The following is a 23,317-nucleotide window of genomic DNA, read 5'->3' as shown; positions in this document are numbered from 1 at the left end:
GCCGGGGTATTGCCTGAGGCGGCCCAGCGGCTCCGGGAGAAGGGATACTGGGGGTGGCGGCGGGTGGTTGCCTGCGGGAGGCAGTTGCGGGTCATGTGACCGGAAGGGCTCCTGACGGACGCCGTCCCTCCTCGGCGCGGCCTGAGCGCCCGGCCTGACCCCTGCCATGGGGTGCTGCTACAGCAGCGAGAACGAGGACTCGGACCAGGTGCGGCCGCGGCAGGCGGGGCTCGGGAATGAGGGCTAAGACCCTGGGGCTTGGGGCCCCAGAAAGAAATCTGCGGAGAACGGGCCAGGACTGCAGGGCTCGATGAATACGGAGGCCTGGAGGGGACAGATTACACAGGAGACGCCAAGCCGGACTCCTACCCCAGTTAAAGCCCCAGCTTTCTACGCGGTCCCCGCCTCGGGGTGTACAGGCAGCCGCCTGTCCGGCTCGCTCCCACCACTTCCGTTTGCTCCTACCTTCAAAACTTTCCAGATTCAAGGATCCTCAGTCTAGGTCCCCGGGAAATACTCCCTTCCCAGCTTCCTGTCTTCTCTGTATTAGTGGGTTTTGCGAATCCATTGCAGGGGTGGGTAAGCTGAGGCCCTGAGTTAGGCTGTCCTGCGATGAATCAGGAATTCATGTATCGTCTTAGTCCCTGGGGTTGCAGAAGGAAGGTCGCTGCTAGTTTAGGGCCAGAGGACGATTCTGGAAGTTGGTGGCCTTTGAGTTGGCCAATGAAGGATTTAATGGATACAGTGAGGACATCGGGACATGGGGGAAATTGTCTGGGAAGCAACAAAGAGGGTTTAGCTTTGACTAGATTGTGGTAAAAGAGAAATGGAGCGGGAAGTTCATTTGGGTCTGAGTTTGGCTTGCCTCAGTGCAGTCTGCCTGGGGCCTGAGGGTTCCTTTAGCTGGAGACATGCCTGTTCTGAGAATTTGGCTGTAGATCTGATCCCTCTGACGAAAGGCTTAGGCTGGGGAGACCTGTACAGTTTTAAATTCTCCCTCTTCCTCTTAGTGCATTCTCACTTCTCTCCACATTCTAATCCCTGCCCCGCCTGGCCTGACATTCAAGGATGAAGTCACAAGTTGCTGTCCACTCTTTTTTGATCGTCTCTAACCCTGGATTCTACATTTGAACATATAGTAGACCTGAGAAAGTAGAAAGGTTTCAAGTAGCTCACAGTCTAATAGGGGAGATGGTCACAAAAATAGATTATATCACTGGTACTTGGGAAGTAGTTATTTCTTCAGTGAACGTATTTTGGATTAAGGGCTTAAGCTTAGGAAAATGTCATTTGTGGCCGGGCGCGGTGGCTCAAGCCTGTAATCCCAGCACTTTGGGAGGCCGAGACGGGTGGATCATGAGGTCAGGAGATCGAGACCATCCTGGCTAACACGGTGAAACCCCGTCTCTACTAAAACAGGCAAAAAAAAAACTAGCCGGGTGAGGTGGCGGGCGCCTGTAGTCCCAGCTACTCGGGAGGCTGAGGCAGGAGAATGGCGTGGACCCGGGAGGCGGAGCTTGCAGTGAGCTGAGATCCGGCCACTGCACTCCAGCCTGGGAGACAGTGAGACTCCGTCTCAAAAAAAAAAAAAAAAAAGAAAATGTCATTTGTATGGGAAGCAAGGGTCGCTTCTGGTTCTCAATTCTTCATACACCCAATGAACACATATTTCCTTTGCTCTGTGTTAGGCATGTGTCATGCCTAATACCTCTCACTTCACCTCCACCTTTTTGAGAAAGAGACAACAATAACCCTGCCTACTGGGAGAGCTGTGGCCTAGTGGGAAATTGTCCCTTAAAGCATAATGTGGACTCTTGCAGGGAATGAGTCAAGAAGGATTAATGCCTTATGAGAAAGGATACCAGCTTCTACTTGGAAGGGAGAGCTGGGCCTGCTGCTCTCCTGAATCTCTACCTTCTCCTTGGTGGGCTCTCCTTTCTGTTCCTAACACCCAGAGAAGATGTTTAATCACTGCTGGGTGATTTGAGGCCTCACGTAGCAAGAGCCGTAACCATCCACCTCCCAGAGTCCCTCTTTCAGTTCTTGGGCAGGCTCCTCTCCCACTCTCATCTCTGTCTCTTTATCACAATAAAAAATGTACAACACATTACAGTTTACAAAGGGCCGTGATAGTTATCTAATTTGACTCTTGCCAGACATCTGTCATATTAGTGTGGGTTATGTCTATTTAAAGGTGAGGAAAAAGTTCAGAGAAGCTAAGTGATTTGGCCAAGCTGGGAAGTGCTAATGCCCGGGTGTTCTGATGCCAAGCCATGTACTTTATCCATGGGGCCAAGCAGTCTCATCTATGCCCCTAGACCAGGTGGCCAGTCATGGGCAGGGTGCTATGTCTGTGCTAAGGTAGACAGTGAAACCCTGCCTCTTGGGTTACACTGACGCAGAGACAAACCTTGATGTGACAAACCTAACCCATGCTCCACTCGCACTTCGGGAGTGGGGTGATACTTGTCTACTCTGAAGGGGGTAGCATGGCCTCTTCTTTAAGTCTAGGTTTCAAGAAAACAACCTTGTTCCTCCCTTGATCTTAGCTGAAGGCTGAGAAGTGATCAGCCAGCCTTCTTCTTGAAGAACCCCTGATAGGGAAGAGACTACCCTGTCCTGCAGGAAGATCTGTCTGAAGTGGAGCTGGGAGAAGGACAGACACATAGGAAGCTAACTTGGGCCTCATTATGGAGCCAGCTTTCCTTAGAAATACATAGTTTTATCTTTGGCAAACATTTTGTCTTTTTAGCTCTTTTAATACTGAGCCTGTGTTTTAGGGAGGAAGGGTGTCTGGGAGTTTACAGAGGTGATGGGGCAAAGCCCACAGCTTCTGTCTTTTGCTGCTGGGAACTGGATCAAATTGCCTGAGGACACTTGGGCAACCTAGGCTTGAGAAAGAAGAGTAAGGTGAAAAGGCTGGGCCTCCCTAAGCAGGGCAGGAGGAAGTAGCCCTCTACAAGGAGAGTTGTGGAGTTGTGGGCAGGGGAGCTGGAGCCTGCAGCAGGAAAGACTGAGGAACTGAGACAGGCCTGGAGGGGAGCATTGAGGAGTCTGACACTGAAGGTTGGTGAGTCAGCATTAGCCAGGATGTCCCCCTGGGCCCATCCTTGGCTTTGTCCAGGGCACTCTTGCTCTTTATGGGTTGGATAGATACCCAGCAGGTTTGTTTTTCCAATTTACCACTGATAACAGCAATCAAGGATTTGCAGCTGATGGACTCAAGGCAGGGTCAAATCCAGAAATATTACAGTAGATAGAACAGGGGACTGAAACAGGACAAGTAGTAAGACCAAACCAGTGAGGAAGCTTGGTTTGGTCTTACGTTAGTTCAGGGGTTGTGATTATCAGCATAGGCCAGCAGTAACAGGGCTGCTGAAAATTTACATGGGCTACTCAGGTGGTTTAGCAAGGGCGGGAATAGCTCCATTGTTGTTTGTTTTGAGATGGGGTCTTGCTCTCTTGCCCAGGCTGGAGTACAGTGGCACAATCCTAGCTCACTGCAGCCTCAAACCCTGGGTTCATACAGTCCTCGCACTTCAGCCTCCCAAGTAGCTGGGACTGCAGGGCTCACACTACCAAGTCCAGCTAATTTTTTATTTTTTTTGTAGAGACAAGGTCTTGCTTTGTTGCCCGGGCTGGTCTCAAACTCCTGGACTCAAGCAATCCTCCTGCTTTGGGCTCCCAAAGTGTTGGGATTCCCAGTATGAATCACCACACACGGGTACAGCTCTACTGCTCAGATCAGGATACACCTCGTACACTCAGTTTGATTCTGGGAGTCACACAGAAAAAGAGCACCAGAGCACAAGAGGGTGAACACCTTCCTAGGGACCTGCCTTCAAGAAGGGAACACACTTGTACTGTGTGACCCAGAGCTGGGCTGGGATTCCTGCCCTGACATAATTTGAGAAATGGCCATGGAGAGGTTGGGCTTGCTTTCCCTTGGGGCCTAGGGCCTTGTCTGGACTCACCAGGGCTTCCATCTTGGAAGGAAACAGCTTTGCTGCGGAGGGCCTGGTCCTGGGGGATGAGGAGGGCTGTTCTTGGGCTCCTGACTTGCACTGGTTTCCCCTTTAGCTCCCATTGCTTTGCTATGTCTCAGCTCCTCTGTCTTCCAGCCTCTAGTATCCTTTCTCTGCCAGGTCCTAGAATGTTTTTCAAGCTCCAGGGCTGTTGCTGACTATCTGCTTTGTGCCTCTGTCCCTTTTTTCAGGGCCTCTAGGACTGCCTGGCTCCACTCTCGTTTATCCTAGAACACCAACTCAGCTGAGCTCCCAAGGATAGGCAGGAACTGAGTCTTATCTGGCATTCCATAAAGCTGGGCACTTTGGATATTCCTTATAGAAATATTTTTGGTGTTTAAGGTCAGAGCTGGGCTGACCCATGAAAGGCAGGATCTAAGGGTCCTGGGGCTGACTTCTCTCCCATGACCACTTCTAGGACCGAGAGGAACGGAAGCTGCTGCTGGACCCTAGCAGCCCCCCTACCAAAGCTCTCAATGGAGCCGAGCCCAACTACCACAGCCTGCCTTCCGCTCGCACTGATGAGCAGGCCCTACTCTCTTCCATCCTTGCCAAGACAGCCAGGTAAATGTCAGAGGACCAGGCCTGGGTCAGAGCTCCTCTATCCATATTAAAGGCCAGGATAGAAGGAGCGAGGCTCAGGACATGGGGGATGGGATAAGGTCACTGGAGAGAGGTGCCTCCATGTCCAGCCCTGCTCCAGTAGGCACGAGGGAAACTGGAGTCAGATAACCCTGGAGTTGGTACCTGGCACTGAGTCCTGTTTGTCCTTCTCAAAAGCACCTGTCATGTCATCTCTGTCTCTTCTCCCTAAAGCAACATCATTGATGTATCTGCTGCAGACTCACAGGGCATGGAGCAGCATGAGTACATGGACCGTGCCAGGCAGTACAGGTGAGCACCTGGCCAGGGTGGGTCCCTCAGGCTACTTGGGCTCCTACCCTCCATCACTGTTCCAGCTTCGGAGCCTGGCCCCTAGTCCAAGCTTCTCATTTGGTGCAGCCCTGGAGACTGACCACAGATCACTTGGGTGCTTCAGTAAATATTCATGTCAGCCCTGTTTACCCTGTGACACTCTCGAGGGCATTGAGGCCAAGGGAGGTGGGCCTAGAGTGAGTCTGTGATGAGCTGAGACCTTCCCTCCCAGATACCCCCCTCAGCACCCTGCTTCTCTGGCCTGAGGGGATGAGGCTTACCTGGGCTGGGCAGGGCAAACTGTGGCTTAACTGCGTACCCCCACCCCCTCTCTCGGTCAGCACCCGCTTGGCTGTGCTGAGCAGCAGCCTGACCCATTGGAAGAAGCTGCCACCGCTGCCGTCTCTTACAAGCCAGCCCCACCAAGTGCTGGCCAGTGAGCCCATCCCGTTCTCTGATTTGCAGCAGGTGAGACACCCCTTGCCTGCCCCTGCCCACCCTTCCCACACTGCCCAGGGTGTGGCAGAGGGTTCACCCACTCTGCCTCAGAGGAGGTAGGGAAGATGGAGTTAGGGAGCCTGGTAGCCTTGTGGGCCCCAGTTCCCTCTCACCTCGTTCTCTTAACATATGTCTTTCCTATCTCCTTCCCGCAACCTTTATTGTTTCACTCCCCTTTGTTCTTTTCCTTCTGTCTCTCCCATCCCTGTCTTTCTCTCTGCCTTCCTGTTCCCCATCATTCCCTCCTTCTCCTTCATCACCATCTAATCTCCCCTCCCTCTTTTTCCTGATCGGCCTCCTCACCTGTCTCTGTTCCTCTCCTCCCCGGTCCCTCTCTGTCTTAGGTCTCCAGGATAGCTGCATATGCCTACAGTGCACTTTCTCAGATCCGTGTGGACGCAAAAGAGGAGCTGGTTGTACAGTTTGGGATCCCGTGAAGAGAGGGGTCCTTGGACAGCTCTTCTCCTCTCTTCATCCCATCTCTACCCCACCCCCTTGGCCCCCAGCCTCACTGCGGCTTATATAGTACCCTAACCTGCTACTAATCACAGAGAAAAATGTGAAGAAGGAGGAGAAGAGGAAGGCTGGAAGCCTGAGCAAGTGAGGGTAGAACCTTTTGGGACTGGCCTTTGAAGCTCTGGCCAGGGATAGGGTGGGGGCCAAAAGGACAGAGCCTGGTATGTCGTCATAGTCATTGAGAATGTGGAGACACCAGTTTGGGTGGGGGGTGATCACCAGGGGACCTAGGGAGATCCCCTTCCCACCCTCTCTCTTGGCCTCAAAGTCACTCCTGCCCCCTCTCCCTGACTTGGTGCTCACATGCACCTCACGAGGGTTTGTGACCAGGGTCTGGATGAGCTTGAATTTGAATGAATTGAGTTTGTATTTCTAGAACCCTGGGTTTTTACATGTTTGGTCTTTTTTTTGTTTTGGTTTGTCACCCTCGATAAAGGAAGTATATTCATCCATGTGCTGGTTCTGGCCCCTCTGTCCTATTCATTCTACTTTTGACTACTCAGGTCTATGAGAGTAAGATGGGGGGCAGGGGGCATCTTGCAGAGGCACTGAAGATGAATCCAGGAGATAAGGGTTTAGGGTGTCAGCTCCTAGCTGAGACCTGGCTTGGGCTAACCTCAGATTGGATGAGACTGTTCTTGTCCCTTGTCCAGTGATGATGGGAACACTGTCAAAGCTGAACAGACCTGAATCTGAGGCTGCTTTGATTCTTGGGGGCCCTGCCTCAGACTCAGTGGAATTACCAGCAGCCCCTGGGGGTGAAGGGAGACACTGCAGGTCGACGGGTGGAGAGTGAAAGCAGACCAGACTCTTCTGGGAATACGTAATATGGAGTCAGCAAGCAAATGTTTTTAAGCAGAAGATTCTTTTTATCAAATGAAATCCTAAGCAGCATCCCAGTATATAAAACATAGAATGGAATTAACTTTGATCTGATTGAAGTGGGGGCTGGTTTCAGAGATCATAGCCCATCTTCTTGGCCTGTCATGGAGGCCTGTGAGGCATCTCTACAGACCCTGGTACTCTGAAGAGTTTGGAAATTACTGATCTACTTTAACCCCCAAATCTCTAAGCTGAAAAGTACAAAGGGGCCCAGAAAGTTAGATAAATTTCCCAAGGCTATGTGGTAAACCCAGGTCTCCAGTCCCAGACCAGCAGGCCTTTCCCTCAATTGCCTCACTTTTTCAGCAAAATAAGACTAGAGCTGGCCAGGTATAGTGGCTTATACCCGTAATCGTAGCACTTTGGGAAGCTGAGGTGGGCGGATCACCTGAGGTCAGGAGTTCGAGACCAGCCTGGCCAATATGGCAAAACCCCATCTCTACTAAAAATACAAAAAAAGGCCAGGGGTGGTGGCTTACACTTGTAATCCCAGCACTTTGAGAGGCTGAAGTGGGTGGATCACCTGAGGTCAGGAGTTCGAGACAAGCCTGGCCAACGTGGCGAAATCTTGTCTCTACTAAAATGTAAAAAATTAGCTGGGTGTGGTAGCAGGCGCCTGTAATCCCAGCTACTCAGGAGGCTGAGGCAGGAGAATTGCTTGAACCTGGGAGGTGGAGGTTGCAGCGAGCTGAGATCGTACCACTGCACTCCAGCCTGGGCAACAAGAGCGAAACTGTCTCAAAAAAAAAAAAAAAAAAAAAAAAAAAAAGCCAGTCATGGTGGTGTGCGCCTATAATCACAGCTACTGGAGAGGCTGAGACAGGAGAATCTCTTGAACCTGGGAGGCAGAGGTTCCTGTGAGCCAAGATCGTGCCACTGTACTCCAGCCTGTGCAACAGAGTGAGACTCTGTCTCAAAAAAAAAGAAAAAGAAAAGGCTAGAGCTACTTGCAGTTGCCTGAGTTAGAGAACATCTCTACAAGGTGTAAGTGACTTCTCATCTGCTCAACAGCTCAAATCATTTATTGTCAAACCATGCTGTCTATTCTCAGGCCTTTAGGACTACTAGGGTCGTGGGAGCCTCAAAGTGTATTCTGCTTGATCCGGGCCTTCTTGGGCTTGATGTTCATGCGTTTCCAGACTTCAGCTGTGGTGCGGTCTGCTTTGGTGACCCCACTGAAGTCGAACGTGGTGATATGGGGCAGGGTGCACAGCACATATTGCCTGTGGGGAAGACTCAGGCTAGGGGCCAGACCCCACACCAAAATCCCCTTCCCCCTCCACCAGTTGCTGCTGTTGTCTTCCCGGACTGCAAGGAATGGAGGGACTTGAGCATAGTTTGGGGAAGATTAAGTTTATCCTGACTGAGAGCAAGGAATGCTTAGAGGTCGGCTACCCACTTCCCAGGTCTAAGCATGGCAGAAGAATGGTCTTAGATTTCTTGTTTCTCCTCCTCCTTTCCCTTAGGGGAGCCCAGCTAGACCCTACCTCCAGGGGCAGGGCACTTACCTATACCCTTTCTCTTCCTCCATGGGGTTCCCATGGAGTGTCAGGCTCCGGAGCCGAGGAAGGACAGCCAGCTTATTCACCTCCCCCAGGTGCTGGATGCTGTTGCCGTGAAGATAGAGGACACTCAGGTTGAAGAAAGTTGTTAGGACCTGTTGGGGAAGGAAACCAAAAGCCAGGCTAGACAGGACAGGACCCTTAATCTCTGCTCAGGGCTGATTTGTGGGCAGAGAAGAAAGAATGTGGGCAACAACCTGCCCTCCACTCCAACCCTCCACAGCCATACTGTATGACTCTAATCTACTGTTATTTACCTTTTAAGACATACAGGGCATCACACTGAAAAGGAGCTGTGATCTGAGGGTCAGGAGGATGGGCCTGGGTACCAGCACTGCCACTGACTTGCCTCTCCTGCCTCTCTCTCAGCCTTAGTTGCCCCTTCACTGAAGACCTTTCCAGCTTTGGTGATCTACGATTCTATCACAGCGAGCAACGGGAAGAGAGTATCATGCTAGGCACATAAGAAGCTTTTAAAATACTGATTAAATTGAGATCACCACACCAGGGGAATAGTTTCCAAGTCATGCTCCAGCTCCTTTCCCCTCTTAGGGATCTTGGACCAGAAAAGGCCAAACTTTATTTCTTAAAACTTGAATCTGGCCAGGCGCGGTGGCTCAAGCCTGTAATCCCAGCACTTTGGGAGGCCGAGACCGGCGGATCACGAGGTCAGGAGATCGAGACCATCCTGGCTAACCCAGTGAAACCCTGTCTCTACTAAAAAATACAAAAAACTAGCCGGGTGAGGTGGCGGGCGCCTGTAGTCCCAGCTACTCGGGAGGCTGAGGCAGGAGAATGGCGTGAACCCGGGAGGCGGAGCTTGCAGTGAGCTGAGATCCGGCCACTGCACTCCAGCCTGGGCGACAGACCGAGACTCCGTCTCAAAAAAAAAAAAAAAAAAAACTTGAATCTGAGTTCACAGAAAGTAAGTGCTGTACTTTTATTGACTACCTCTTCCACAGGAGAACCCAGCACAGGACACAGTGGGTGCCCAGTGACAGTTACAATTTTATCTCAGCCTCTGATGTACCAGTTGTTTGTTGGTTTTCATGTACTTTTGTTCAATCCTCACAAAACCTTTATGATACTGGCGTATTATCCTCATTTTTCAGACAAGGAGGCTGCAGTTTTGAGAAGTTAGGTAGCTTGCTCAAAGTCAGTAAGAGGCAAACCCAGGATTTGAACCTACATCTGTCTGGCCCCCTAGCCTTGACTGCACCATGCTGCCTCACTACTTCCTTGATAACACGTAGGAGTGGAGAGGTTGGGGGCTGAACAAAGTGGCTTCAGGCTTCCCCGACTGGATTCCTAGTGTTAGGAACTCACAGGGTCAATGGAAGTCAGGTCATTAAACGACAAGTCGATCCAGGCCAGGTTCTCTGGGTGCTCCAACAGCTGTGAAGCCACCTGGTTGAAGTCTCTCAGATCATTGAGAACATTGTTATTCAGCCACAGGGACTGGGTCAGTGATTTCCCTGACTTTGAACGCTTCAGTGGTCGTAGTCCTGTCCTTGGCTCCTCATTTACCAGGTCTGTGGGGACAAAGTGAGACTTGGGTATCATCTTTGCTTTTCTGGCTTGAGGGGGTGGGAAGGGACAGAGCTGGGAAGATTAGCCATCCAAGCTGTAGCTGAGTCTAGTGCAACCCTGTCCCATAGCTTCCAGCAATCAGTAAGTTTAGATTAAGGCCCAGAGACTTCTATCTCAAACTCTTGGCTTTTCAGGTTACATGGACTTCTCATGTCCACTGTACCACTGGGTCTTTTGTATACCAAATCAGTGTCAGGTTGAGGAAAACTAAGAACGAGAATTGTTGGGCTTGAGCCGAGTAGATGATAACACAAAATCCTGAATTAACCACTGGTAAAGCCTATAGAATTCACTTCAGTGGAATACACTCTGACATCCTCCCTCTCTTTCCATTAATGTTGAGTACCTGCAGTATGCCAGGTACTGGATATACAGTGATAAACAAAATGAGAGACAGTCTGTTGCAGACTTTGTATGAGTAATAGGGCAGAGAGCAGACATTTGTGCCTTAGAGGAGCTTATACGGGCAAGATGGGAGCAAACTGGCAATATGATGTGATAAGTGCTATATAATAGTCGTTTCGTAGCAGCACAGAAGAGAGGCTATTGACCCAGTATGGGAGCTCAGGGAGGTTTCCCAGGGCAGGTGAAGCCTGAACTGAATCTCAGTGGATTAGGAGATGTTTTTCAGGCAAAGAAGGGTAAAAAGGCAGGGAACAGCATGAAGAAAAGTAGAGGTACAGGACAGCCGGGGAGTCTGGGGCAGGTGTGTGTGCCTACACAAGTGCTCGCACGCACTGCACAAGGGGGACAAAGAGGAAAACAAGAGGCAGGAATCTAGTCAAAAGTCTCGAATGCCAGGCTAAGGATCTTGGGCTTTACCCTGTAGGTAATGGGAAGGCACCAGAGTTTTTAAAGCAAATGATTCAAATCTTTTATTTCAGAAAGATCACTGTGAAGTGTCAGTGTGGAATATGGATTTTAGGGAGTGAGTTGGACCGAATGACCAATTTGGCTGTTTGAGTCATCCAAGCAAGACATGAGAGGGACGGACCTACAATCAACATAATTTGGTTGACTGGATGTAAAGGTAGAAGAATATTAAAGGGTGGTGGCCAGTTGTATTAACTAGTAAGGAATTACGGGAAGAAGAAACAGCATTGGGAAGGTGATGAGTTCAGGCTTAGCTTTGGTGTGTTCGAGGTTCCTGTACAAAAAGGTGGAGAAGCCAAGTAGGTAGTTGGAGATGAAGGTCGGAAGCTCAGGAGACACAGACTTGAGAATCGTTAGCAAAGAAGGCATACAAGTTAGGGAAAGAGATGAGATTCCTCATGGAGAGTGAGGGTAGGGAGGAAGGTCAGAGAGGAAGAAGAATCCATTAGAGAAGTTAAATAATCAGGGAAAATCAGGAGAGGACAGTTTAAAGATGTTCAGGGAGTAAATAGTTTATAGTAGTAAGTTCCAGGGAGGTAAGGACTAAAAAGTAATTCTGGCAACTTAGAAGTCCCTGGTAACCTTGGTAAGGGCTGCTTCAGTGGAATGGCAAGGGTCTGGGGGTAGAAGCCAGATTGAAGTGAGTTGAGTTCAAGAGTGAATGGAGGCTGGGTTCATGCCTGTAATCCCAGCACTTTGGGAGGCCAAGGGAGGAGGTTTGCTTGAGCCTAGGCGTTTGAGACCAGCCTGGGCAACATCATGAAACCCCGTCTCTACCAAAAAAAGAGTGAATGGATATGAGCAGTTAGCATAAACAACATCCTCAGAAAGTTTGGCTGAGGAGGAGAGAGAATAGGGAATAGGATTATGTTAAAACCCAGGTGTATGGAACACCCCAAACCCTCACTCCTACTTTTTCAAAATGAGGTCCAGAAAGAGGATGGGCCTTGCCCAAGTTCAAAGTCGTAGAGTCAGAACCAGATGCCAGGTCTGCCTGAGGTAACTGTATTTTTCCCATTGCTGCTAAGCCTTTGGTTTCCTAGTTCACCTCTAGGGAAGGAAGTATGTAGTATTTGCCGAAGCTAGCCAGCTTTCTTCACTCTCTTTTCTGCTCTCTACTGGAGGGACACCCTTTGCCCTTCCACCCCCACCTCGCCTCCTCCTCAGCTGCAGGTCAGGCAGCATCCACCAGATGGCTCTCTGCCTTAGTCCTAGAGTGAGCAGGACCCACAGTTGGGGCCTGAGGTTGCAGGAGGGTACTAGAACGGCGTCCCCCAGCTCATGAATTCCTAATCCTGCCTCCCTCCCTACACCTCCTGAAAACCCTGAAATAGAATGACACAGATGAATCAAAATTAAGGTCAAAATAACCCCACATGAACTAGTGCCCCATGTGATAAGGTAGCAGCTTGGGGAATGCCACTGAGCATTGGGCTGGAGGCCAAGCTCCGAGGGAATCACTGGTGGGACGGAGTTGCCTAAAACTTGATGCTGGCTAGAGCTGCTCTTATCAGGGATGGAGTGGTATATCCAGGCTGCCACAGGTTGCTGCTCCTCTCAGATTCCACCAACGCACTATACTGCCTAAGAATCTGTAAAGTTCCTTGTTCAGAGTAGGCCAAAGCAGGTCTGGAAGCTGGACCACAAATATCGGTGCTTTGAGAACTGGGGAGCGTTTAGCTCCAGGAAGATCTGGGAAACTATGTTCCTGTTTTCCTTTCTCTGAAAGGCTGCCATGTAGCTGTTTCCATCTGTCAGAATACAAGTTAGTTTGATAGAACTTCCCTGTGTCATCCCTCAACCACAAACTGGAAGGGGTTGGTAGGTGAATATGGTGGGAGACTTCCTTAACACTCTAGGTTTGTGAAAAGTTAGAGGATCTGGGTTGGTGGGAGCACAGATTAGATGGCTTCCAAAGGCACTGCCATTTCATATTCTGTAATATGTATTCATTCAGCAAATAGTGTGCCAAGTACCCCCAAACTCTATTGTATCCCTTAACCCCAGCTGTAAATAAGTTTTTCAGAAGCTCTGGGGAATCTGAAGGGACTCTGACCTTTTGGGCCTTTGATGTGCCTCTCACACATCTAGCAAGGAGCACAATACCTGGCATATACATATGACACACACACACACACACAAACACACACACATATATAAATGCTTAATAGTAAGTGCTCAGTAAATACTGAATGGTCGAAAGAAGGATGGGGCATCTGTACCAATTACGTTTTGTGATGTAGAGTTACCCTTGGTACTGCTTGTCTCTCTCCCAATTCTGGGGACTCCACAGAGAGCAGAGCTACACCTCCTCCATCAGAGTTAGAAACTCCCATGATAGGTAGGAGGTATACTTCCACCTCTGTCATTTCACCTGTCTTAGAGATAGTTACTATTGCAGCTAAAACCCCTTGTGAAACATGGACTACATCAGAAGTGATGCAGTGCACAATAAAGATCACAGTAGGTGGCTGTGTGCTCGTGAGAGAACAAATATGAGTTACCACTGTGGCTGATGATAACGCAAGTAGACCCTAAACCCAAGCTAAGACTGGTGCTATTTGCCAGCTTCCCGAGCTTAAAGGTGGTGGCTACCAATTGCCTGAGAGAAGATTAAAGCCAAATAATAGTTCTAAAACAGTGGATGTTAACGTGTATTCTGTGAGGACAGATGGACTGATGCTTTAATGAAAGAGCAGATAACAAAAGCCAGGGATGGCAGAACTTCCCTAGGAAGAATGAATGACTCGGGAATATGACATGGCTGAGAGCCTCCCTATGTTCCCTCCTGAAGGGACTAGCTACCCATTTACAAAGACATTGAATGGCAAAATGGTGGCGAGTGTGGGCAGTGTTGGAATCTGCAATAAGTGTAGATGATGATGGAATAAACTTGGATATGGCTGGAATGAGTGTAAGAAATTTGTCAGTAAGTATTTAAACTGGAACTATGCCGGTTTGTTGATAAGACCCCTCATGTTTGGCCAGTCAGAATAGGCTTGTGTCTGCAGACAGAGGAGAAGGGTTTTGCCTACTTGCTGGGACTCCATAGGAGCCTGTGTTTTCCTCCTCTCTTCAGGTAAAAACAGGAGAATAAAACTATTGGCTGGTAGACTGGCTTCCCAGTTTTCTTCCACTTGACTTTCCTGCTGTAGCCTGGCTTCTTTTAAAGATGATCAACTACTGTGATAGCCCCCTGTTTCCTTTCAGATTTGCTCCTTAAAAAAAACAAACAGGGGCACATGTTCTTAGGATCTCCTGAGGCTGTGTCAGGGGCAAAAACAAAACAAACAAAAAGACAAAAAAAAAAAAACCTCTCACTCTCCCCTACCCTCCAAAAGACAGTAACAACACATCTGCAAGCATATAGGAAGAATCTCTTTAGGTTTTTAAGTAGAAGATTATGGTTTCTCCCTGGGGACCACACTGGGCCTGCTGCCTTAGTGAGTGGAGTGCTGTGCTCTGGGGGCTGACCTTGAATGACGTGGATGCTTCTGAAGGAGTAGTCAAGAGGGGGCTCCTGTACCGAAGTGTTCATATAGTCCCGTTTGTTCATAGTTCAGGCCATCATTCATCAGGTGAAAGCAGGTGCCCTGGGAGTCCGGGTTCAGCCTGGGAGGACAGAGAAAGACAGGTGTTTCAAGTACACCGGCCTTCAGGTTTCCCCATAGTCTTCCATCCCTGCTTTCTATCCTCTACTACTCTAGGTCTGCCTGGCTGTATTTCCATTTTAAGATACGAATCACGATTCCTTGCATGTATAGAGCATTTTCTACTTCTCAGAGCACCTTCACATCTCTTAGAACTCATTTGAGAGTTGTAACACCCATTTCTTTGTCTGGAAAATGCCAGATGAAGAAACTGAAACCCAAGGGGTAAAAGGACTTGCCCAGAGTTAAGCCAATGAGTCAGTTGTAGACTGCAGTCATAATCTCCTGACTCTGAGACCCTTTCTGTTACTCTACGGTAGCTACCATGGAGACTGTCTTGATATCCACCCTCTGGTGACATCAACTGGGCTATTCTATTGCTTAACAAATCCCTGAGGGCCTGCACCACATCTGACTGGTGTCTGACTGCCCCTCTCAGTCTGGCCCAGCTGGGGATTTGCCACCTTCTCCACTTGGCTTCTGTGTCAGCTCCATTACCTTTCCATCCAAAGACCCTACTTTCAGCCCTATCCTGAATGTAGCCATACACATATAAACATACACACACACAAAACCAGAGTCTACCTCTCACCTGTCACTGATGCCTGAAACTCCACCATTAGGGATTCATTCCTGTGGGTTCAGGGATTGTTTCCGGTTAAAATGGAAATACTCCCTGAGAGGGATGAACACAATGTTGTTATCAGTCACTTGCAATGTGGTGTGAATTGTCTTATCAGATGGTTTCCAATTTGTTAGCTAAAGTAAAGCTGAGGTTTTTCTGGAGACAAGGGAGAACCATGAGAATACTACTCACCTGGGATAAAGAGAGCTGACAACACACTTTAACAAGGGGTTTGTGTGTGAATCACACAAGCAAAAGACAAATTGATAAGGATATAGGACAAGAACTTGTCCCAGTCGACCTCCCCTTTCTCATTCCATCCACTGCTGCCACCTTTGTATTATTGTTTGTATTACTTCACCTGCTTTCCAAAAGGATTTCAGGTTTACAATAATAACACAGTCATAAAACAGATGATTTGCAGAATAGTGCTGTCCACTAGAAATATAATGTCACAAATGCAAGCCACATATATAATTTAAAATTTTCTAGTAGCCAAAATAAGTAAAATGAAGTGGTAAAGTTAATTTTATTAACTTTATTTTACCCAGTATATCAAAAAATCATTCAATATGTAGTCAATATTAAAACCTTCTGAGATATTTTACACTTACAGCACATCCCAATTTGGACCAGCCTACCTGTCAAATGTACATGACTAGTGGCTACCATACTGGACAGTGCAGATTAGAAAGTTAAAAATGGAAGAGAAAGATCAGAAACTAGATTACAGGAAGAGAGAGATGTGCCAGGCACTTTAAGAATCTAAGCCTACATTTAGCTGTGAAATTCCTGGCAGCCAAAGCAAAAAGAGAAACCTTGGGATTGCAGTTCTCATCATTGGATTCAAAGGATAAATTAGTTTGCAGAGACAATGAAATTGGCAAACAACCTTAAAGTGGAATTTCTTATTCGGGAGGCTGAGGCAGTTGGATTGCTTGAGCCTAGGAGTTGGAGGTTGCAGTGAGCTATAATTGTGCCACTGCACTCCAGCCTAGGCGACAGAGCAAGACCCTGTCTCAGAAAAAAAAAAAAAAAAAAGAAGAAGAAAAGAGAAAAAAGAAAGAATTTCTGTTGAAAACCAAGGACCTGATATCTTATAATTCAGTTGAAGCTTAATACAGTTCAAGTAAATTCTTTTTTTTTTTTTTTGGCAATTTAACATATACATGGATAGAGTTCAGTAGGTTTAGAGGAAAATGAATGTCTTGTTCTGAAAAAAAAATAGCAGTCCCAACTGAGCTTTGGGGAAGTGCCAGCTTGAGTCACTTCACAGCTTCTGTTATGAACTGGTCCCATGGGCATGGATTGTCAATTAGGGAGACTTGAATCTTTTAGATATTAAATCTACAGGCAGACAACAAAGAACACTTTATTCTTTTTTTTTTTTTTTTTTTTTTTTTTTTTTGAGACGGAGTCTTGCTCTGTGCCCCAGGCTGGAGTGCAGTAGCGTGATCTCGGCTCACTGCAAGCTCCGCCCCCCTGGGTTCATGCCATTCTCCTGCCTCAGCCTCCCGAGTAGCTGGGACTACAGGCGCCCGCCACCTCGCCCGGCTAATTTTCTTGTATTTTTAGTAGAGACGGGGTTTCACCGTGTTAGCCAGGATGGTCTCGATCTCCTGACCTCGTGATCCGCCCGTCTCGGCCTCCCAAAGTGCTGGGATTACAGGCTTGAGCCACCGCGCCCGGCCAAGAACACTTTATTCTTTTGTAAAAATAGAGGAACCTGCTGTGTACTATAGAACTAGAGGAACCTAGCTTATACAGAAGCCCATCCCACTTCAGCACCTACAACAGATTTGATACCTTTGAACAAGATTGGATACTTTTCTCGAAGTAAATACTGGGTTGGTACCCCAGAGTTATGCACCACTGAACATGGATTTTAACTTGAAATACTTAAGGGCAGATTTTTACTGTTAGTTTTCTTGACTATCAGAGAACCCCAATGCAGTTCCTAAAGACTTCTGATTTTGTGTAGCACCAGCTCCTGTTGCATTTTCTGAATTAGTACTACAAATGGAGCCCCAAGAAGCTGGTTAAATTTTTAGCCTTCTGCATTTAAGCTGTAGCCCAGGCTGTGAGCTAGTATCGCGTCTTATTCATTATCCAACATAGAACCAGGTTTACAACAGGCACTCAGAAAATGTTTGTGGGATGAATGAATGAGAAACTGCCAATTCTGAGGATTTCTGTTTTAGAAGAGTTGATGCTGAGCTATTCTAACAATTGGCTCCCAGGTTCAGCTGTTTCAGTCCACACCTTGTTCACAGTAAGATATTCAGTTCAATTCAGCAAACATTTGTTGAGTGCTTGCTGCTCTGTGCCTGACCAGAAGAAATGAAGCCAAGATACAAATAATAGAACTCTGTCATGAGCACAGAAAGACCTGCTGAGTTTCTGTTGATTGTGGCAAACCAGCCTGCATCCAGTTCCAAGTAACAGCTGCCCACTTAGTGAATACTCTCTCATGTTTCAACACTCAGTTCTAGTGTACCCTCTTCTATAAAGCCTTTCTTTTCCAGATAAAATTGGTTAATGTATCCTGTGTTAGGCTGATTGTTTTGATGATCCCTATTCATGGTCTCCCCTGTATCCATCCCTTTTTGCCTATAACATTATAGTTCCATCTCACTCTGATGCTGGGCCCAGACATGTGACTTGTTTTAGCCAGTGGGATGTTGATAAACATGAAACAAACAGAAGCGTTAAAGGAGGCCTGCCTTCTTGCTCTGTGCCAGTGCCATGAGAACACGGCTGATCTGCTGAAGGGTTATGAGATGTGTAGGTGAGAGACATGCGAAGGAGCCATTGATTCCAGCTGAAGCCATCCTAGACTAACCCACAGTCAGCCTACCCCCAGTCAAGATCAGGAGAGTCACCCAACCCACGGATGACTGCCGACACATGAGTAAGCCCAGCCAAACCAGAAGAACCATCCAGCTGACTCTAAGACTTAGAAGCAATAATAAATGTTTATTATCTTAAGCCACTGTGTTTTGGGATGGTTTGTTACACAGCAATAGCTAACTTCGGCATGCCCCCACTGTACTTTGAACAAAATTTTATTGAACAAAATTTTATTTCAGCCTGTTTACTCATCTGTGAAATGGAGACAAACCCTACTTTGAGAACTATTGTACATCTGGCATCAGGTGCTCAATAAATGGAAGCAGTTTTATTCTTTGTTAATTTCATTATAACCAACTTTGTTTACTCCCTGTAAGCTTGAGGACAGGGACAAGACTCAGACTTCTTTCTCCCTTCTCATCATTACCCTACATTGAACCTGGCAAAAAAAAAAAAAAAAATGCACATTCACTAAAGGTTTGATGGACAAATGAAAATGGATGGACAATGGAAAAATGAAAGAAGAAATGAAGGAATTAATGGAGTCTTCAGGGTATCACATAGAGAGCTTGACTGCTGGAGAGAACTGACAAAGCCTTGATGCTGCCATGCTTAATCCTGTGGCTGTGTTTTTGGAGTCAGTCTTTCCCATCTGCTATTCTGGCTTATGACCAGGAGATAATCAGATGCCAGCACCTTCATCTGTCCAGACTGACTGACTTGATGAATAACAAGGTTAGGGGAATACCTGCCTTGTTTCAGAACTGGAATTTCTCATTTCCAAATTGACAGTATCTTTAACTGTTTTGTTTTTTAATTGTAAAAGCTAATATGATAGATGATAGATGAATAAAGTGAAATGACATGGAGAAGTACATCAAATAGGAACTCAAAGTTTGAATCTCCATTAACAGTTTGGGAATATAACCTCCTAGAATGTATAGCTAATAAGGTTTTATACATACACACACGCACATGCGTGGTTTTCTTTTTTCTTTCTTTTTTTTTTTTTTTTTTTTTGAGACAAGGTCTCACTCTGTTGCGCAGGCTGGAGTGCAGTGGTGCCACTTCAGCTCACTGCAACCTCTGCCTCCTGGGCTTAGGCAATCCCACCACCTCAGCCTCCCAAGTAGCTGGGACTACAGGCACACGTCACCACACCCTGCTAATTTTTGTATTTTTTTTTGTAGAGACACAGTTTTGCCATGTTGCTTAGGCTGGTCTCAAACTCCTGGGCTCAAGCTATTCACTTACCTTGGCCTCCCGAAGTGCTGGGATTACAGGTGTGAGCCACTGTGCCCGGCCTAGATTATGTATATTTTAAAATAAACAATATTCCTTTATAAACCTATTTTTAAATTTTCGAATTGTTGTAGATTATTACCCTTTTTAGTAGTTACAAAGTATTTTATCCTATGTATCTTACTTTAATGTTATTCACTTAATTTAACTTTATTTAACCAATTCCAAGTTGACAGAAAACTGTTTTCAGTTTTGGGAAATTACTAAAGTTTGTAATTTGATTGTTGCTAGCCTATTCCTGACCTCTCTCAGGCAAGTTGCAACATGATAACACAGGAAGCTTTGAGGTAATAATCACATAAATCTGATAGGAGATTCAACAGCCTGGCCTGAGAGTTTCTGATGATGGACTGATGGTAGAAAAAAAATCAAAGACTGCTATGAAAAATCTGCCACGTATTTAGCCAGGCATGGCAGCTCACACCTGCAGTCCCAGCTACTTGGGAGGCTGAGGTAGGAGTATGGCTCAAGCCCAGGAGTTCGAGGCTGCAGTGAGCTATGACTGTGCCACTGCACTCCAGTCTGGGCAACAGAGCAAGACTCTGTCAAAAGAAAAAAGAAAAGAAAAAAGAAAAATCTGCCACATAATCTAATTATTCTGGGAGGTTATATTCCCAGGTGCCAAAAGGAGGCCCAAGATTCAACCTGGCTTCTGTTTACTCGCCTCTACTACCATCTCAACTCCAATTCTGCAGTCCAGCCAAATGTAACTACTCACCATAAGTTCCTCGGACCTGCTGCTGGGCCTCTAAGTGGAACAGTGTCTCCTTCCAGCTCTGTCTGCTTGGAATATAGTTTTTCTCTCCTCCTTTTGCTTTGCTAATTCTTACTTCAGGGCTCAGATCAGGTTTCAACTTTTCTGAGAAGTCTACCTTTATCCTAAAATCTGTAATTATAGTGCTATGATTTCCATGGTAGCACTCATAACACTATAATTATCTGCTTACTATCTGTATGTCCATAAACACCACCAGGGCAGAAGCCATATTTTTCTTACAGTTGTATCTCATAGTGCTGGCAAGTAGTAGGTGCTTAACAAACACATTAAAAATTGCAACTAAATAACACTACAAAGGAGAGGGACATGAGGTTGCTGTAATTGAGGGATCTGACCTGGTCTGAACAGTCTACAGGAAGACATTCCTGAAGAAGTGACTGAGAGAAATCCAAAGGATAAGTACAAATTAACTTATGGGGTAGGGGGTGCTGTGGAATGAGCATTCCAGGCAGATGTGACTGCTATATGCAAAGGTTCTATGGTGGAAGGGCACTTGGAAATTTTGAAGACCTTAAAGGTTATATAACTGAAGGGGAGAGAAGGAGGAATATGTATGGTTAGACTGGAGGCTGGAGAGATGGGAGCAATAGGAAACCACAAAGTATTAATATTAAATGGGGGTTGGCTGGGCGTGGTGGCTCACGCCTGTAATCTCAGCACTTTGGGAGGCCAAGGTGGGCAGATGACCTGAGGTTGGGAGTTCGAGACCAGCCTGACCAACATGAAGAAACCCCATCTCTACTAAAAACACAAAATTAGCCGGGTGTGGTGGCGCATGCCTGTAATCCCAGCTACTTGGGAGGCTGAGACAAGAGAATCGCTTGAAACCGGGAGGAGGTTGCTGTGAGCCGAGATTGTGCCATTGCACTCCAGCCTGGGCAACAAGAGTGAAACTCTGCCTTGAAAAAACAAAAAAGAAAATTGGGGGTGGGGTAGAGAGTGAACAATTATCAGCTTTGCATTTTGAAGGATTACTCTGGTTGCAGTATGCAAATATGGCAGGACCTATATAGAAGATATTCAGGAAGTAAAGCTGATAAGACTTAATGATAGATGGGAAATGGAAGAGGTATTAAGTAAATGGAAGAGGTATTAACTCTTGGGTTTTGGGCTTGTGTATATTGTGGATAAAGGTAGGAGCACTGGAAGAGATCCAGACTTGGAGGAAAGGGTTGGGATACACAGAGATTGGTTTCAATTTCAGAAGTGTAGAGTTTGGGTTGCCTTTGAGGTATCCTTTTTTTTTTTTTTTTTTTTTTTTTTTGAGACGGAATCTCGCTCTGTCGCCCAGGCTGGAGTGCTGTGGTGCAATCTCGGGCTCACTGCAAGCTCTGCCTCCCGGGTTCACGCCATTCTCCTGCCTCAGCCTCCCGAGTAGCTGGGACTACAGGCGCCTGCCACCATGCCCGGCTAATTTTTTGTATTTTTAGTAGAGACGGGGTTTCACCGTGTTAGCCAGGATGGTCTCAATCTCCCGACCTTGTGATCCTCCCGCCTCAGCCTCCCAAAGTGCTGGGATTACAGGCGTGAGCCACCGCGCCCGGCCGCCTTTGGGGTATCCTAAAGGAGATGTTGAGGAGGCAATTGGCTATATAGATCTGGAGCTTAGAGATGAGGACTGGGCTAGAGATACACACTTGTGTACATTTGCATACAGGTGGAAAATGAAGTTGTGGGTGTAGAGGGGTACCCAAGAAGAGAATATAGAGCGCAGTAGCAAAAGGCGTAGGACCAAACCTGGGAGAACTTTAAGGTAGTAAGTGGACCAATCAGGGCCAGCTAGCCACCAGCTGGAAACCAGCTAATCATGGTGGTCACTTCAGACATGGGTGCTGTGTTAGCACTTCTGTTTCCTGTTTAGTTAAAAATGTTCAAGTTTCATTGTCTTAGTCTCTCTAGTTCCTTTTCCCCATTAAAACTTTCAGGGGAGGATCTAAAATTCATTCCAGTGGAAGTGTAAATAATCCAAAGTAGGCCATACAGGTTCGTTTTCCCTGGGGCAGTTTAACTTGTTCCTTGGAACAAGTCCTTCAGCTATAGAGGCAGTAGGCTGAAGCTAAAGAGACTTAGCTGGAAGCTGGAGAACTGGAGTCTAGTTCTAGCTCTGTCACTAATTTGGTGTGTGGCCTTGGGCAAGTCCCTTTTCTCTAGGTTTCAGTTTTCCAATCTGTGAAATGAAGATAAATATCTTTGATTCACAGAGCTGTTAAGAGTATCAAAAGACAGACTGTGAAAGCATTGGGTAGGTTACTAAATGTAATAGATCTGTCGTGAGGACTAAAAAGAATGAATCTCTAACTGTAGAGCTTTGAATAGCGGACCATGGAGAAGGTGTGGGGAGAAAAGGGAATCTGGGGACAGGTTGAGAAAGGGTTTTACTCCTTGGAAGAGGAAGGAAAGAGGCACTTCACGACCCAGGAAGTTTCCTACATCTCCAGAATTAGGGTAGGGACTGCGATTTACTCTATCTAATGCTAACCACATGTCTTGGAAGGAGGTCTCAGTTCCTCAGAGGAAAACTCCATTTCTGAGGGCGTTTCTGATCTCCCAGGTTATGCCTGGAACTTGAAGCATCCGATTTTGGGAGCCTTATGTTTGCGTTGGGAGTGGGGTTCGTTGTTTTGTTTTGTTTCCTTTTGTTTTGAGATGGGGATATTGCTCTGTAGCCCACGCTGGAGTGTAGTTGCGTGATCACTGCAACTCACTGCAGCTTCAATCTCTGGGCTCAAGCGATCCTCCCACCTCAGCCTCCCTAGCAGGTGGGGCCACTGGAGCGCGCCACAAAGCCCGGCTAATTTTTTTGTATTTTTGGTAGAGACAGGGTTCGCCATGTTTCTCAGGCTGGTCTCGAACTTCTGGCCTTAAGCGATCCGCCTGCCTTTGTCTCCCAAAGTGTTGGGATTACAAGCGTGAGCCACCGCTCCTGGCCCTGGGGGAGGTTCTTAAGCATCCCCAAATCTGTATGGATATATATCTCAACGCCTTTCCCTCCCTCTGTTCCCCTTGCCCAGTTTGTCCCGTGTGAGTGTTGTGTCTTGTTCACTGTGAAAGGTGATGAGGGTCGGTTGGGGAAATCTCAGATACCCGAGCAGGGAGGTTCTTAGTCATTCTGTGAGTGCCCCTCCCTTCTCCATAGATCTCTTGTCCCCTAGAACAGGTTTCCTGTTTTCCCGCCCGACTCACCCGCAGTCGCTTCCTCTCCAGTCTTGGCGTGCCACTGCCTCACGGTTACTCAGGGCAACTCCATGGCA

General features: G+C 47.2%; 2 protein-coding genes and 2 long non-coding RNA genes across 9 annotated transcripts in view; 3 read left to right on the top strand and 1 right to left on the bottom strand.

Annotated features, from left to right (window-relative positions):
• The window catches only part of LRTOMT (leucine rich transmembrane and O-methyltransferase domain containing), a 29,702-nt gene that overhangs the window by 6,277 nt on the left and 108 nt on the right, over positions 1–23,317 (bottom strand). The window contains exons 1-6 of one of the 5 annotated variants that reach the window (XM_015115045.3): positions 23,250–23,285; positions 15,104–15,187; positions 14,336–14,473; positions 9,725–9,930; positions 8,345–8,493; positions 6,803–8,059 (exon numbers count right to left, since the gene is read on the bottom strand). In XM_015115045.3, coding sequence (XP_014970531.1) covers positions 7,918–8,059; positions 8,345–8,493; positions 9,725–9,930; positions 14,336–14,417 — 579 coding nt within the window. In that variant the 5' untranslated portion in view covers positions 14,418–14,473; positions 15,104–15,187; positions 23,250–23,285 and the 3' untranslated portion in view covers positions 6,803–7,917. 5 annotated transcript variants of the gene reach the window in all.
• LAMTOR1 (late endosomal/lysosomal adaptor, MAPK and MTOR activator 1) lies at positions 4–18,121 on the top strand. 2 transcript variants are annotated; one of them, NM_001194634.3, is given in 5 exon segments: positions 4–208; positions 4,444–4,589; positions 4,842–4,919; positions 5,282–5,408; positions 5,783–6,407. In NM_001194634.3, coding segments are annotated over 5 exon segments (486 nt in total). In that variant the 5' UTR covers positions 4–166; the 3' UTR covers positions 5,876–6,407.
• LOC144334335 (uncharacterized) lies at positions 10,543–16,052 on the top strand. The gene is made up of 2 exons (XR_013404079.1): positions 10,543–11,365; positions 14,232–16,052. It is a non-coding gene; the product is annotated as an uncharacterized LOC144334335 (long non-coding RNA).
• LOC144334338 (uncharacterized) lies at positions 18,970–23,283 on the top strand. Its single transcript, XR_013404082.1, has 2 exons — positions 18,970–20,700; positions 21,724–23,283. It is a non-coding gene; the product is annotated as an uncharacterized LOC144334338 (long non-coding RNA).

This window comes from Macaca mulatta, chromosome 14, assembly GCF_049350105.2.
Source record: "Macaca mulatta isolate MMU2019108-1 chromosome 14, T2T-MMU8v2.0, whole genome shotgun sequence".
NCBI classification, from domain to species: Eukaryota; Metazoa; Chordata; class Mammalia; order Primates; family Cercopithecidae; genus Macaca; species Macaca mulatta.
This window is presented reverse-complemented; position numbering and strand designations above follow the sequence as displayed.